Genomic DNA, 14,182 nt, shown 5'->3' with positions numbered 1-14,182 from the left:
GTAGAGGTAAAGACTACAGCAAAAAGGTTTTACCAACTACGTGAGTTCTGAATGAGATAAAAAGCAGTATTTTTTGTTTTTGTTTTTTTTTTTTAGATTTTATTTATTTACTCATGAGAGACACAGAGAAAGAGGCAGAGACATAGGCAGAGGGAGAAGCAGGCTCCCTGTGGGAGCCTGATGCAGGACTCGATCCCAGGACCCTGGGATCATGACCTGAGTCAAAGGCAGACAACCACAGAGCCACCCAGGTGTCCCAAGAAACAACATTTGAAAACAAAATACAAATAATCAGGAAGGACAGGGGCTTGATTTACTTTGAAAATCTAAGTAGGATGAATTAAACTGACAGAAACCTAAGAACAGCATAGGAAGACTTTAGAAATCAAATATAAGTTCTTAAAAACACATACTGCCTTCAAAAGGAAAAATAAGACTGGCTTTTCAACACAAAAATGAGAGACAGAAAACACTGGAATACCACATCCTTAGTGGTAAAAGAAAATAACTACCACATAGAATTTTATGTTTGATGAAAAGATCAGATTTACTGTAAAGGAAATCCTACGGAGCGTTCCTTATGTAGAAGAAAAATAATCTGCAAAATGCAGAAAGGAATGAAGAGCAACAAAAATATTTGGAGGAGGTAAAGTGAATGCTGATTATATAACAGAAAGATTGTGTAGATTTAAAAAATGTATACAGAATAAAAATATATTTAAAATAGTATTTAATTTGGGAAATAAATAAAGTGTTCTACACTCTTTACCCAGGAAGAGTTTAAATTTAAAGCACTAATTTATATAATGCTGAAGCCTCTGTGATGTGAGGAAGCCTGAACAAGCTCTTAAAATACATCATATGCATTAGACATGACACCAATGACAACTGACAAAAGAACAAACTGAATTTCATCAATGTTTAAAACTTTTTTTTTTTTTTTAAAGATTTTATTTATTCATGAGAGACACAGAGAGAGAGAGAGAGACAGAGACACAGGCAGAAGGAGAAGCAGGCTCCATGCAGGGAACTCGATGCGGGACTCGATGTGGGACTCGATCCTGGGACTTCAGGATCATGCCCTGGGCCGAAGGCAGGCGCTAAACTGCTGAGCCACCCAGGGATCCAAAAAGTTTAAAACTTCTTTGCTTCTAGGACATCACCAAATAATGAAAAGACAGAAAATGAGAGAAAATATCCAAAAATCAGGTATAAGGGTACACTACCCAGAATATACAAAGATTCAATAATACAAAGACAATCCTGTTTAAAAATGGGTACATGATTTGCATAGGCATCTTTCCAAAGAAGATATGCAAGTGGCTAATAAGCACATCAAAAGAGGCTAAATATGACTAGCCACTGGGAAATGCAAATCAAAACCATGAGATACCACTTCATACCTACAAGGATGGTTGTAATAAAAAAGATACAACTAACAATTGTTTGAGAGAATATGGAGAAACTGAAACCCTTGTACACTGCTGGTGGGAATGTAGGACAGAGCAGCTGCTATGGAAAACAGTCTGGTAGAGTAGACCAGAGTTATCACAGGATTCCTAGGTATAGAAACGCTATGGTCTGAGTCTGAATGTCTGTGTCTCCCTTCCTGACCCTCATGAATGGGATTAGTGCCTTTGTAGAACAGGTTCCAGAGAGATCCTTAGCCTCTTCCACCAAGTGAGGACACAGTGAGAGGTGTTGGCTATGAACCAGAAAGAGGGCCTTCACCAAAACACAACCACACTGGAGCCTTGATCTTGGACTTACCAGCCTCCAGAACTGCGGGCAATAAATTTCTGTTGTTTATAAGTTACCCAGTCAGTGTATTTTGTTATAGTAGCTGGAACAGACTAAGACAATAATGAAGGAAGAAAAAAAAACATGTCCACACAAAAACTGCTACATGAATGTTCATAGCAGCATTAGTCATAACAGGAAAAAGGGGAAGTATCCCAAATGTCTTTCAATTTTGATGAATAGATAAACATGTGGTACATCCATACAATGGAATATTGTTTGGCAATAAAAAGGAATGAAGCACTGATTTATGCTACATCACAGATGAATCTTAAAGACATTAAGCTAAATGAAAGAAGGCTGTCACAAATAAAACCACATATTATATGATCCCATTCATATGAGATCTCCATAAAAGGCACATGTATACAGACAGGAAGTAAATCAGTGGTTGCCTAGGGTGGGGTGCAGAGGATGGTGGGGGGGGATTAGCAATCATGGTTAACGGGCACAGGGTTTCCTTTTGGGATAATGAAAATGTCCTAAAATTGATTGTATTAATGGCTGAAAAACTGTAAATACATGAAAAACTATTGAACTGTATCCTTTTTTTAAAGTAGGCTCCATGCTCAGCGTGCAGCCCAAGCGGGGCTTGAACTCATGACCCTGAGTGAGATCAAGACCTGAGCTGAGATCAAGAGTTGGGAAGTTTAACCAACTGATCCAGCCAGGTGCCCCTGAACTGTACACTTTAAATGGATGAACTGTATGGTACGTGAATTCTATCTCAAAGAAGTTGTTTTAAAAAGGGAGAGATCCTATGAAGAAGCCCTAGTGAGAGCAATGCCTGCCAGTTTCCAGCTGCTCCAGTCCCCTGCGGCCCCAGCTTCAGCACTGTGACGACAGCCACACAAGACATCCTAAGCCAGAACCATCCAGCTGAGCCCTTCTCAAATTCCTGATCCACAGAAACAAATGACTGTAGCTGTTTCAAGCCATTAAGTTTTGAGGTAATATATAATGGCAGTAAGTAACCAGAATAATAATATAAAATAATAATGAGTAACCCAAGAAGTCAGTAAAAGGATAAAATAAATGTTAAAGAAGCATGTTAAATATGCTAAAGAAGAAGAAAAGCATTCAAAACAAAAGCAAAAACTAATAAGAGAACAAATGGAAGCACTAGAACATCAATCTCAAAGCAGTTTCTTTGGTAAAGGAGAAAAGGGAAGGAAGGAAGGTAATGTTAGTTCATCAAATTAGGGAAAGGGGACAAAAACACAAGTATACAAAACAAAACAGATGGAAGAACCACAGAGGACAGAGAGAATTAGGTTATTTAATTTTATTAAATACACTAAAAAAAAAACTCTAAAGAAATGATTTTGTAGGAAAATATCAGTGAACAAAACTGGTACTAAAAGCAACAGAATGGCAGCCCTGGTGCCCAGCAGTTTAGCACTGCCTTGCGTCCAGGGCGTGATCGTGGAGACCCAGGATTGAGTCCCACGTCGGGTTCCCTGCATGGAGCCTGCTTCTCCCTCTGCCTGTGTCTCTGCCTCATTCTCTCTGTGTCTCTCGTGAATAAATAAATAAAATCTAAAAAAAAAAAATAAAAGTGACAGAAGGGGCGCCTGGAGCGGCTTGGTAGGTCAAGCATCCGACTCTTAGTTTCAGCTCAGTTTATAATCTCAGGGTCGTGAGACTGAGCCCAGCGTTGGGCTCCAATACTTAGCTTGGAGTTGGCTTGAGGGTCTCTCGCTCTGCTCCTCCCATACTCTCTAAAATAAAAAAATAAATCTTTAAAAAAAGAAGTGGCAGAAGGTGGCACCTGGGTGGCTCTCTCAGTTCAGTGTCTGACTACTGATTTTGGCTCAGGTCCTGATAGCATTGATTGTTGAGTTTGAGCCCTACATTGGGCTCCATTTTGGGTGTGCAGCCTACTTTAAAAAAAAAAAAAAAGGTGACAGAAAAATCTAGAAATGTTAATTACCAGAGAGAAACCCAAAATAGTTTCAAAGAACTGGCCTCCAAGATAAACAACAGCCCAAATGCCTGTTGGGTAGTGTAAATCCTACCAAATTTGTAAGGAATAGGTAATGCCAATGTTATTTAAAATAGTATCAAAGCACAGGAGAAAAAAGAAAACTTCTAAATTCTTTTCCTGAAATCTGACTCAATCACATTTATAATAACCCTATCAAAGATAGCATAGGTACACACATATACCTATGGGCCAATATCACTCATGAGGTCTATGGAGAAAACCCCCCAAAAAATCTTAACAGATGGACTCTACGGGCTTATTACCATTACATTATAATACTATTACCAAGCAGAGTCTATGGAGGGACAGCAAAACAATTTACATTAATGGAACGAAGAAAAATTTTATGATAATCTCTACAAATGCTGAAAGGGAATTTGATAGAATTCTATATTTACTAATAAAAACTTAAAGTAGATAGCTACTTCCTTAACATACTTTGAAAAATTGTACCTCAAGCAAAAAGCCACCATCTCATTTAGTGAAGAAACATTGAAATTGTTCCCATTTATGTCAGTGGGTATTTTTCTCATTCCTATTACAATCATTAAAATTTTTGAGAAGGTATTAATTTAACATAATTAGATAAGATAAAGACAAATATAAAAACTGGAAAAGAAGAAACCGCAAGTATCATTATTTGTAGACAGGTCAGATACCATCCCAAGACAGGTTCATAGGGTCAACTGAAAGACAACTATAGATAATAAAAATAAGATGAAGTTAATATAAAATTAATACTAAGACCAATATACTCCTAAATTTATTTTTTTTATTTTTTTATTTTTTTAAATTTTTTATTTATTTATGATAGTCACACACACACAGAGAGAGAGAGGCAGAGACACAGGCAGAAGGAGAAGCAGGCTCCATGCACCGGGAGCCTGACGTGGGATTCGATCCCGGGTCTCCAGGATCGCACCCTGGGCCAAAGGCAAGAGCTAAACCGCTGTGCCACCCAGGGATCCCTAGACTCCTAAATTAAAAAAAAAAAAAAAAAAAAAAAAAAAGTTGGGATACCTGGGTGGCTCTAGTGGTTGAGAGTCTGCCTGTGGCCTAGGGTGTGATCCTGAGAGTCCTGGGATCACAGGGATCAAGTCCCACACTAGGTTCCCTGCATGGAGCCTGTTTCGCCCTCTGCATCTGTCTCTGCCTCCTTCTATGTCTCTCATGAATAAATAAGTAAAATTTATTTAAAAAAAAAAAAAAAGTTAAAAGGTACAGGAGAAGAGGAAAGATGCCATTTACAAAAGTGATAGAAAAGATAAGATAACCAGGAAGAAAATTAACAAAAAATGTTTAAGATTTAGGGACAACTGGGTGGCTCAGTGTTTAAGTGTCCGCCTTTGGCTCTGGTCATGATCCCAGGGTCCTGGGATCGAATCCAACATCGGCTCCCTGTAGGGAGCCTACTTTTCCCTCTACCTATGTCTCTGCCTCTGTGTCTTTCATGAATAGATCTTTAAAGAAAAAACTGTTTAAGATTTATAGTAAGAAAAATTCAAAATGCTCTAGCTGAGGGATACAAAGAAAGGTTAGACCAAATGGAATGAGAAAGTTAGAATATATTGAAAATATTATAATATTAATATTATAAAATATTGTTCTAAGTTTAACAGTAAGATTTGTTTTGAATTCATTGATCTGCCTATTGGAGTTAGAAAAGCTGAGGCCAAAATTTATGTAAAAATATAAGCACAGGGGTGCCTGGGTGACTCAATGGTTGAGCATCTGCCTTTGGCTCAGGTCATGATTCCAGGGTCCTGGGATTGAGTGCCGCATCTGCTCTCCACAGGGAGTCTGCCTCTCTGTCTCTCATGAATAAATACATAAAATCTTAGAAACAAACAAACAAACAAAAAAGGTTGTAGTAATTATAAGAGTGCAGAGTAGTGCATGAATAGTTAGAGCAATACTGGAGAAATCGAGAAACAGACCAAACACAGGGCTTCTAAAGCATGGGGCATTAGGCAGTGTAGAAAGAGGCTGTTCTCAAAGATACAGGACAACATATACACAGAGCCACAGTACAGCAGAAGTGGTGCTCTCAGCTGTCCTACAACAAAGCCCCAACACCCACTGCTACGGGGACAGAGAATCAGATCACTAACTTACAAAAATGCCTCCTCATGGTAAGTTTAAGAAAACTCACTTCTGTCAGGATGACATCATCATCCAGGTCCTCTTCATCGTGTTGCTGAGGAGCTGGGGTGACCAGCATAGGAATCCCTTCCTCATCAGAGGAGTCAGATATGGTGATGGGTCCATCTCTGAGATTGATCCAGTCTAAAAGGAGGCAGAGAACAAGGTTACCAGATGGATATGATCATATTCAGTCTTTTAATTCAATTTTGGGATGAAAAGGGTCAAGCCTAAAGCCAAATTCATGGCTACTAATGTGTTAGCTTATCTATTCAAGCAGCACACCCACCCAAGTATTAATAGCCAGGTTTCTGTGGTAAGCTTTGCCAATAATACATTTTGGGAACCAACAGAGAAAATCTGACAAGATCATTAACTTTTTCTTATACTAGGTTTGAAAAGTCTTTGTGAAATCTTGACCGCCAATCTTTAAAAATGCAATTATGGTCTCTGACCTCATCTCTATTCCTCCCAGAGAATAAAACATTGTTTTGGAGCACCTAGGTAGCTCGGTCGGTTAAGTGTCTGCCTTTGGCTTGGGTCATGATCCTGGGATCCTGGGTTCGGGCCCCACATCGGGCTCCCTGCTCTGTGGGGAGTCGGCTTCTCCCTCTGTCCCTCCCCCTGCTCATGCATGATCACGCTCTCTCTCACTCTCTCATAAATAAATAAAATCTTAAAAAAACAAAACATTGTTTTATTCAACTATCTGAAGAAACTTTCACTCAAAAATAGTAAAATTTTCATTTAATATTTAAAATCCCAAAGTTTGCTTACCTTAGCCATAGACCTTAAATATAATTTACACAGTTCATTGTTTCAAACAGCCATTAACATCTATGACAGTAAACAGAACCTTCCTAATTTCCTTTTTTAAATTTTATTATTTTTTAAAGATGAGAGAGCACATGAATATTTGAGCAGGGGGAGCAGCAGAGAGAGAGGGAGGAGAAAAGCAGATTCCTTGCTGTGTGTGGAACCCAACATGGGGCTCGATCTCAGGACCCTGAGATCATGACCTAAGCTGAAATGAAGAGTTAGATGCTAAACTGACTGAGCCACCCCGGGGTCCCATCCTTTTAAGTACAAGTAGAGTTAAGGTAACTAACTACCTGGATACAGTAATTATGTTCAAGGTTTCTAACTCTTTTTATTTGAAAAAATAGAGTATGTCTAATATGAATTACTGGATAACACAAACATAATTTCTTCCCGCCTGGCCCATGGGAATGTTAAAGGTTAAAACAGGCAATGAGGAGAAAATGCATTAAGAGTCCTAGAGGGCAGCCTGGAGTGGCTTAGTGGTTTAGCACTGCCTTCAGCTCAGGGTGTGATCCTGGAGACCTGGGATCAAGTCCCAGGTCGGGCTCCCTGCATGGAGCCTGCTTTTCCCTCTGTCTGTGTCTCTGCCTCTCTCTCTGTGTGTCTCTCATGAATAAATGAATAAAATCTTAAAAAAAAAAAAAGAGTCCTAGAGAAAAGGTTGGGGGGGGGGCCTGTGACCACAAGAAGAAAAGATGCGTTATCATTACAAATGTTGAAATTTCTCTATTAAAGGTTTATATCTTTCTCAAGGTTAATATCTCATTTATTTTTATGGCATCCAACAATTTGAAAAGCAATCTAAAGTCAATTATCTCACTTCATCCCAGTAACGCAGCTGTGTTGAGCCAGGGACAGCAGTTTGCTGCATCTAAGGTCAGATCGCCTAGGTTCAAGTCTCTGTTCTACCATATGCCAGCCACGTGACACTATTACCTAACTTCATCAAGCATCCACTTCTTCAACATTAAAAAGGGTTAACAGTGATAGTTTGAGGGGAGAAGGCTCAAACCCACAGCCTGCACGAGGACAGGCAACCAGAAGTAGCTTAATTCATGAGACAGAATTCTAGATTTTCCTGAGTGTTCTCAATCATTGTATGTCTTTGGTCATTTCTAGTTATTAAATGGTTGTTTATGACAATATCTTTTTTTGAAGATCCAATTGGCTTTACTAAACATTCATGAATTAGGCAGCACCCCATCTAGCAAGCAGAATGGAGCTCTGGACAATTTTGTGTAATTTTACCACTGGTTTTGGAGAGAGAATTTGCCAACCTCAGTCAGTCATTCCAAAAAACCCACCCTGTGGAGGTCCATTATGAAAAGACGCTGAGGCAGAGGCACTAGACAGCAGGCACAAGGTCAAGAGAGGAAAGGGGTACCAGTTAAAACAGCATAATGAACAAGATCCTGGTTGCCTTCTGCTATTTAACTCCCAGAATGCTGGCTGAGAGTCTCAGATTCCATACACAGAAAACTGTAGATTCCAGTCTAGAAGTACCAGCCCAAGAAAAGAACACTGTATCAACAACCTTGGAAGACCCAATGAAAAAGCTGGCTTGAAATCTATCACCTCACAGTGAAGCCTAATGGTTGACAAGATACTCCCCAACACCCCATGTATAACACATTACCCTTTAAAAAATTAACGTACAAAAAAAATATAAAAATAAAAAATAAAAAAAATAAAAAATTAACGTACAACAAAGCCTATGAACCAAATGTCTAACTCCATGAATTAATCAAAATGCCCAAACCTGAGTGACCATCACCAAGGTCAGTAAATACAACACTTCCAGCATACTATTAGCCTCCTAACTCCACAGACTAGTTTTGCTTGTTTGAATATACATTCATTTATTTCTGGCTTTCTTGCAAGTAACAGGTCCATGTATCCAATGCTGGGGCAGGTGCTGTAGCTATCTGCTGTACATAATCCACTATAAGACCATATAGTGGATAAATTATTTATTTTTCTGTCAATGGACATTTGGATTGGTTCCAGTCTTGGCTATTTTGGATAATACTTTTTTTTTTTTAAAAGAAAGAAAAACGGGAGGCAGGGGGAAGGGCAGAAAGAAGGAAAGACTTTTTTTTTTTCTTTTTAAAGATTTTTATTTATTTATTCATGAGACACACAGAGAGAGGCAGAGACACAGGGAGTGGGAGAGGCAGGCTCCCTGTGGGGAGCCCAATGTGGGACTCGATCCTGGGCCCCAAGATCAAGCCTCGAGCCAAAGGCAGATACTTAACTGCTAAGCCACCCAGGCATCCCAAAAGATAGACTCTTAAGCAGGCTCCACACCCAATGCAAAGCCTGACTTGGGGCTTGATCCCATGGCCCTGAGATCATGACCTGAGCCACCTAGGTGCCCCTAATGCTGTCTTAAACATTCTTACACATGTCTCTTGGTATACTCATTTCAGTTGGGTACATTCTAGGAGTGGAAGTGCTGAATCAGGGAAAGCATATGTTCAATTTTTGTGGATGATGCAAACTATTTTCCAAATTGTGCTAATTTAAACTCCCACTAGTAGTGTGGAGTGGGATGGTTCCTGATACTTTGTGTCCTTATTGGAACACAGCCATGCACATTCACCTATATATCATCTATAGTTGCCTTCTCGTCACAACTTACAATGGTATAGTCGAGTAAATTGCCAACAGAGACCATCAGACTTGCAAGGCAAAAATAGTGACTATCTGGACTTTTAAAAGTTTGCCGAGTCCCAGGGATCCCTGGGTGGCTCAGTGGTTTGGCGCCTGCCTTTGGCCCAGGGCGCGATCCTGGAGCCCCGGGATTGAGTCCCACGTCGGGCTCCCGGCATGGGGCCTGCTTCTCCCTCCCTCTGCCTCTCTCTCTCTCTCTATGTCTATCATAAATAAATAAATCTTAAAAAAAATAAAAATAAAAATAAAATAAAATAAAAGTTTGCCGAGTCTTCATTTATTCAGTTTTCTTCAAACAAGACATTAGATGCACCTCATAAGCTTCAACAGACTGTATTTTCATTATCATGCAATTCAAATTATTTTCTGATCTCCACTGTGATTTTTTTTTTAAAGATTTTATTTATTTATTCATGAGACACAAAGAGAGAGTGTGCGCGCGCGAGAGTGCAGCAGAGACATAGGCAGAGGGAGAAGCAGGCTCCATGCAGGGAGCCCGACATGGGATTCCATCCCGTGGTTTCCAGGATCATGCATGCCCTGGGCTGAAGGTGGCGCTAATCCACTGAGCCACCTGGGCTGCCCTCTTGAACCGTAAGTCGCACTGAAATGTACTCCCATTTTCCACACATACTGGAATTTTCTAATTATATTTCTGTAATTGATTTACAACTTAATTCCAACATGGTTAGAAAATATAATCTATAGGATTTTAATCCTCTCAAACCTGAAACTTGTTTTGTGGCTCAAAATATGGCCAATTTTGTTAAATACATTAGACTCAGTTTTCCATTTATGTCTATTATGTCAAATTTGTTGATCATGTTCTTCCATGTTCTATATTCATACAAATGTTTGTGTATGCTTGCTGTCTGTCAGTGAAAGAAACCTGTTAAAACCTTCCATTATGACTGTGGATTTATCCATTTCTTTTAGTTTTGTTAATTTTTGCTTTGTATATTTTGACATCATGTTACTGAGTGTCTAGAGATTTGAACTGTTTTGTCTTTCCAGTGTACTAACCCCTGTACCATTGTAAACTCTTTATCTTTATTAATACTTCTGGCTAGGGGCGCCTGGGAGGCTCAGTGGTTGAGTGTCTGCCTTTGGCTTAGGTCGTGATCCTGGGGTTCTGGGATCAAGTCCCACATCGGGCTCTTTGCAGGGAGCCTGCTTCTCCCTTTGCCTATGCCTCTGCCTCTCTCTCTGTGGCTTTCAAGAATAAATAAAATCTAAAAACAAAACAAAACAAAACTTCTGGTTAAAATGTTCACTTTATCTGATAACATATAGACATACCAGCTCTTTTTTTGTGCTATTTGCATAATCTTTTTTCATTCCTGTACTTTTCACCTTTATTTTACCTTCATTTTTAAGCCTATTTTCACTGGGTATAAAACTCTTACAATTAAATACTACTCAGCAATTAAAAAGGATTTAATTACTGATACATGCAATGTGGATGAATCTCAAAACATTATACTGGGCAGAAATGTTCAGGTATAAGGAATATATACTGTATGGTTCCATTTATATGAAACTGTAAAGTGACAAAAAGTAGGTCAGTGGTTTCCTTGGTCCAGGAGTAGGGTGAGGACTGATCGTAGATGGGGCATAAAGGAACATTTCTGGGATGACAGAAATGATGTTCCTTATCATGAGTAAAGGGGGTGGTTGTATGGCTATATTTATTTTTCAAAGCTCACTGAACTATATGCTTAAAATGTGTGCATTTAAATAAATTATACCTCAATAAAGATGATTTAAAAATAAACCTACAGGGGCTGGCACATAAGAATTATTAATACAGCACACAAAAACAAAACAACTCTGCATGCCTGAAAAAAATCCTCATGCTGGGTGCTAAATACACAAAATTCATCTAACAGAAAAATATACCTTCAAAGTGAATAATCTCCCCCAAAGAATTAGTTGTTTGGACACTCTGTTCAGGTAGATTTAAAATCCAGTTTAAAAAGAGCTACAACATTAATTTGATATACATGTTCAAAAAAATTGGAAATGATCACAAATTACGGCTAAGATTTAAAAATTTGTGCATCCACAAAAAATTATGGTTCTCTCACTACCAAGTTAGAATAAACTATTAATAAAATCCTAAAAGAATTAGTACTTCTTTTGCACTCATAATTTACATAGTTTAACCATTTTATTTTTCTCAATTTATCTGCCTAATAAAATCTGCTCAACTTTAAATGCTCTCTGAAAGCCAAGTGTATATAATTTACCCTCTCCTGAGAAAAAAATCATCCTCGTAAGCACAAAATATTATCAATGGGAAAAGACAAAAAAAAAGTGTAAAATTTCTTCCATGGAATTTTTTAAAAAAGATTTTATTGGAGAGAGAGGGAGAGAGAGAGACAAAGAGAGAGAGAGAGAGTGTATGCGTGCACAGGTAAGGAGAGGAGGGAAGGGGAGGGGACGTGGGGGTGGGTGGGGAGAAGCCAACTACTTGCTGAGCAGGGAGCCCAATGTGGGACTCAATCCCAGGATCATGATCTGAGCCTAAGGCAGACACTTAATTAAACGACTGAACCACCCAGGTGCCCCCTTCCATGGAATTTATACTTGGAAAAATACTTTTCCTACTCAGCAGCATCCATTTTTTCCTTTCAGCCTAGGTGTAAATGTGAATTAGATTTGACTGGAAACTCCATATGCATTTAGGAATGTTACAGAAATGCAAGCTCCCTTCCCTTTATGAATCAATGAACTTCCCCAAATTTTAAACACTGTAAAATCAAAGAATACATGTTCTAAAATTCCCTATAAGGCAACCAGAATCTTCTGGCAAAAAATAAATCAAGTATCATACTAGGGGGCAAAAATGCTATAGTAGCACTTTCAGATCATACAGACCTGAAGGAGCACTTCTTTGAAGATCTTATTCCTTCAAAAACAGAACTGCCACAGTTTCCATACTCCCACCCCTTAAGAGCCAATGACTGCACATTCACAGCTCATTTTGGCTTGTTCAATAGCTTATTAATTTTTTAAAGATTTTATTTATTTATTCATTAGAGACACAGAGAGAGAGAAAGAGGCAGAGACACAGGCAGAGGGAGAAGCAGGCTCCATGCAAGGAGCCTGATGTGGGACTCGATCCCGGGACTCCAGGATCACACCCTGGGCTGAAGGCAGGCGCTAGACCACTAAGCCACCCAGGGATCCCAGCTTATTAATTTTTTATTTAATTTTTAAACTTCATTCATACCAGTATATATCACCATTTGACACAAAATTCTAGTCTCATGAGTCCAATACACCAGATGTTCTAAGGTCCAAAAAATGAAGTATCTCTAGGTTCCTCATAGTGCAAAACAGATTCATTTCAAAAGAACTATGACAAGAAAAAGCAATGATGAAAGGGAAAAAGTGAGATCACTTACCTCGTCCCCTGTGGCAGTGAAAGTTGTTCAAATGAATGACCTCTTCATTATTGTTTCCCTCTGCCATTTTCAAATGCAGACATACACATATGTGTTTACTAATATTTAAACATGGTAAGTATCTGTTCAAAAGGATCTGAAAAAGAAAAAAAAGAACATTAAGAATGCGGGACTGTCAAAACTCTTCCCATGTATTTGGTGAAGGGCATTCTAAGTGATGAAAACACCACTTAAGGAAAAAATAAAAGAATGTGTAACTAAAAACTAATAGAGGGAGGAAAAATAATAAAAAAATAACTATTCCAAAAGAACATATAGAAGAGAAATAAAAGATCAAAGAACAGATGGAATGTATAAAGAATAAAAAATATTACTTAAAAAATCAATTACAGGAACCTATGGAATGGGAAAAATATTTGCAGTTCTTAATATCTAGTAAGGGGTTAAAATCCAAAATATACAAAGAACTCCTACAACTAAATAGCCAAAAAGCAAATAATCCAATTTTAAAACAGGGATCTAAATAGACATTTTTCCAATAAAATATTCAAATAACCAACAGGTACATGAAAAGGTACTCAATATCAATCACCAGGGAAATGCCAATCAAAACCAAGAGCTATAGCCTCTCACTTATTAGAATGACTATTACCAAAAGAACAGAGATAACAAATGCTGGTGAGGACACACAGAAAAGGCAGCCCTTGTACTCTACTGGAGAGAATGTAAATTGGTACAGCCACTATGGAAGCTAGTATGGGGGTGTCTCAAAAAATTAAAAATAAGACTACCATATGATCCAGCAATTTCATTTCTGGGTATATATCTGAAAAAAAAGAAATCACTAATGTTGTCAAGATGTCTGCATCTCCATGTTCACTGCAGCATTATTTACAATAGCGAAGACGCATACACAGCCTAAGTGTTCACTCAATGCGTGGTTCAGTTAAGTGTCTACTCTTGGCTTCTGCTCAGGTTATGCTCTCAGGGTCCTGAGACTGACCCCCATGTTGGGCTCTGTGCTGAGCTTGTCCTTCCCCCTCTGCTCCTTCCCCTGCTCCCTCTCTCATAAATTAAAAAAAAAAAAAAAAGAAGAAAAAAAGAAAAAGATGCTAGAAAGTGACTACTATTCAGCTGTAAAAAAGAGGAAAATCCTGCCATATGCAACATGGATGAACTCTGAAGGCATTATACACACTAAGTGAAATGAGGCAGAGAAAGACAAATAGGATCTCACATATTAGAACCCAATAAAACAACCCAAATGTCCCCAAACACCCAAACTCATAAAAAGTGAGATCACATGTGGTTACCTAGATAGGAGAATTGGATGAAGGAGGTCAAAAGG

General features: G+C 38.6%; 1 protein-coding gene across 4 annotated transcripts in view; it reads right to left on the bottom strand.

Moving 5' to 3' along the window:
• The window catches only part of RNF216 (ring finger protein 216), a 160,294-nt gene that overhangs the window by 131,349 nt on the left and 14,763 nt on the right, over positions 1–14,182 (bottom strand). For all 4 annotated transcript variants that reach the window (XM_026011377.2, XM_026011375.2, XM_072753209.1 and 1 more), the window contains exons 2-3: positions 12,835–12,970; positions 5,940–6,073 (exon numbers count right to left, since the gene is read on the bottom strand). In XM_026011377.2, coding sequence (XP_025867162.1) covers positions 5,940–6,073; positions 12,835–12,901 — 201 coding nt within the window. In that variant the 5' untranslated portion in view covers positions 12,902–12,970. The remainder of the gene's footprint in view (positions 1–5,939; positions 6,074–12,834; positions 12,971–14,182) is intronic.

Source organism: Vulpes vulpes, chromosome 3 (genome assembly GCF_048418805.1).
Source record: "Vulpes vulpes isolate BD-2025 chromosome 3, VulVul3, whole genome shotgun sequence".
Lineage (NCBI taxonomy): Eukaryota > Metazoa > Chordata > Mammalia > Carnivora > Canidae > Vulpes > Vulpes vulpes.
The sequence above is the reverse complement of the archived record's forward strand: the minus strand, read 5'-3'. Positions and strand labels throughout refer to the sequence as shown.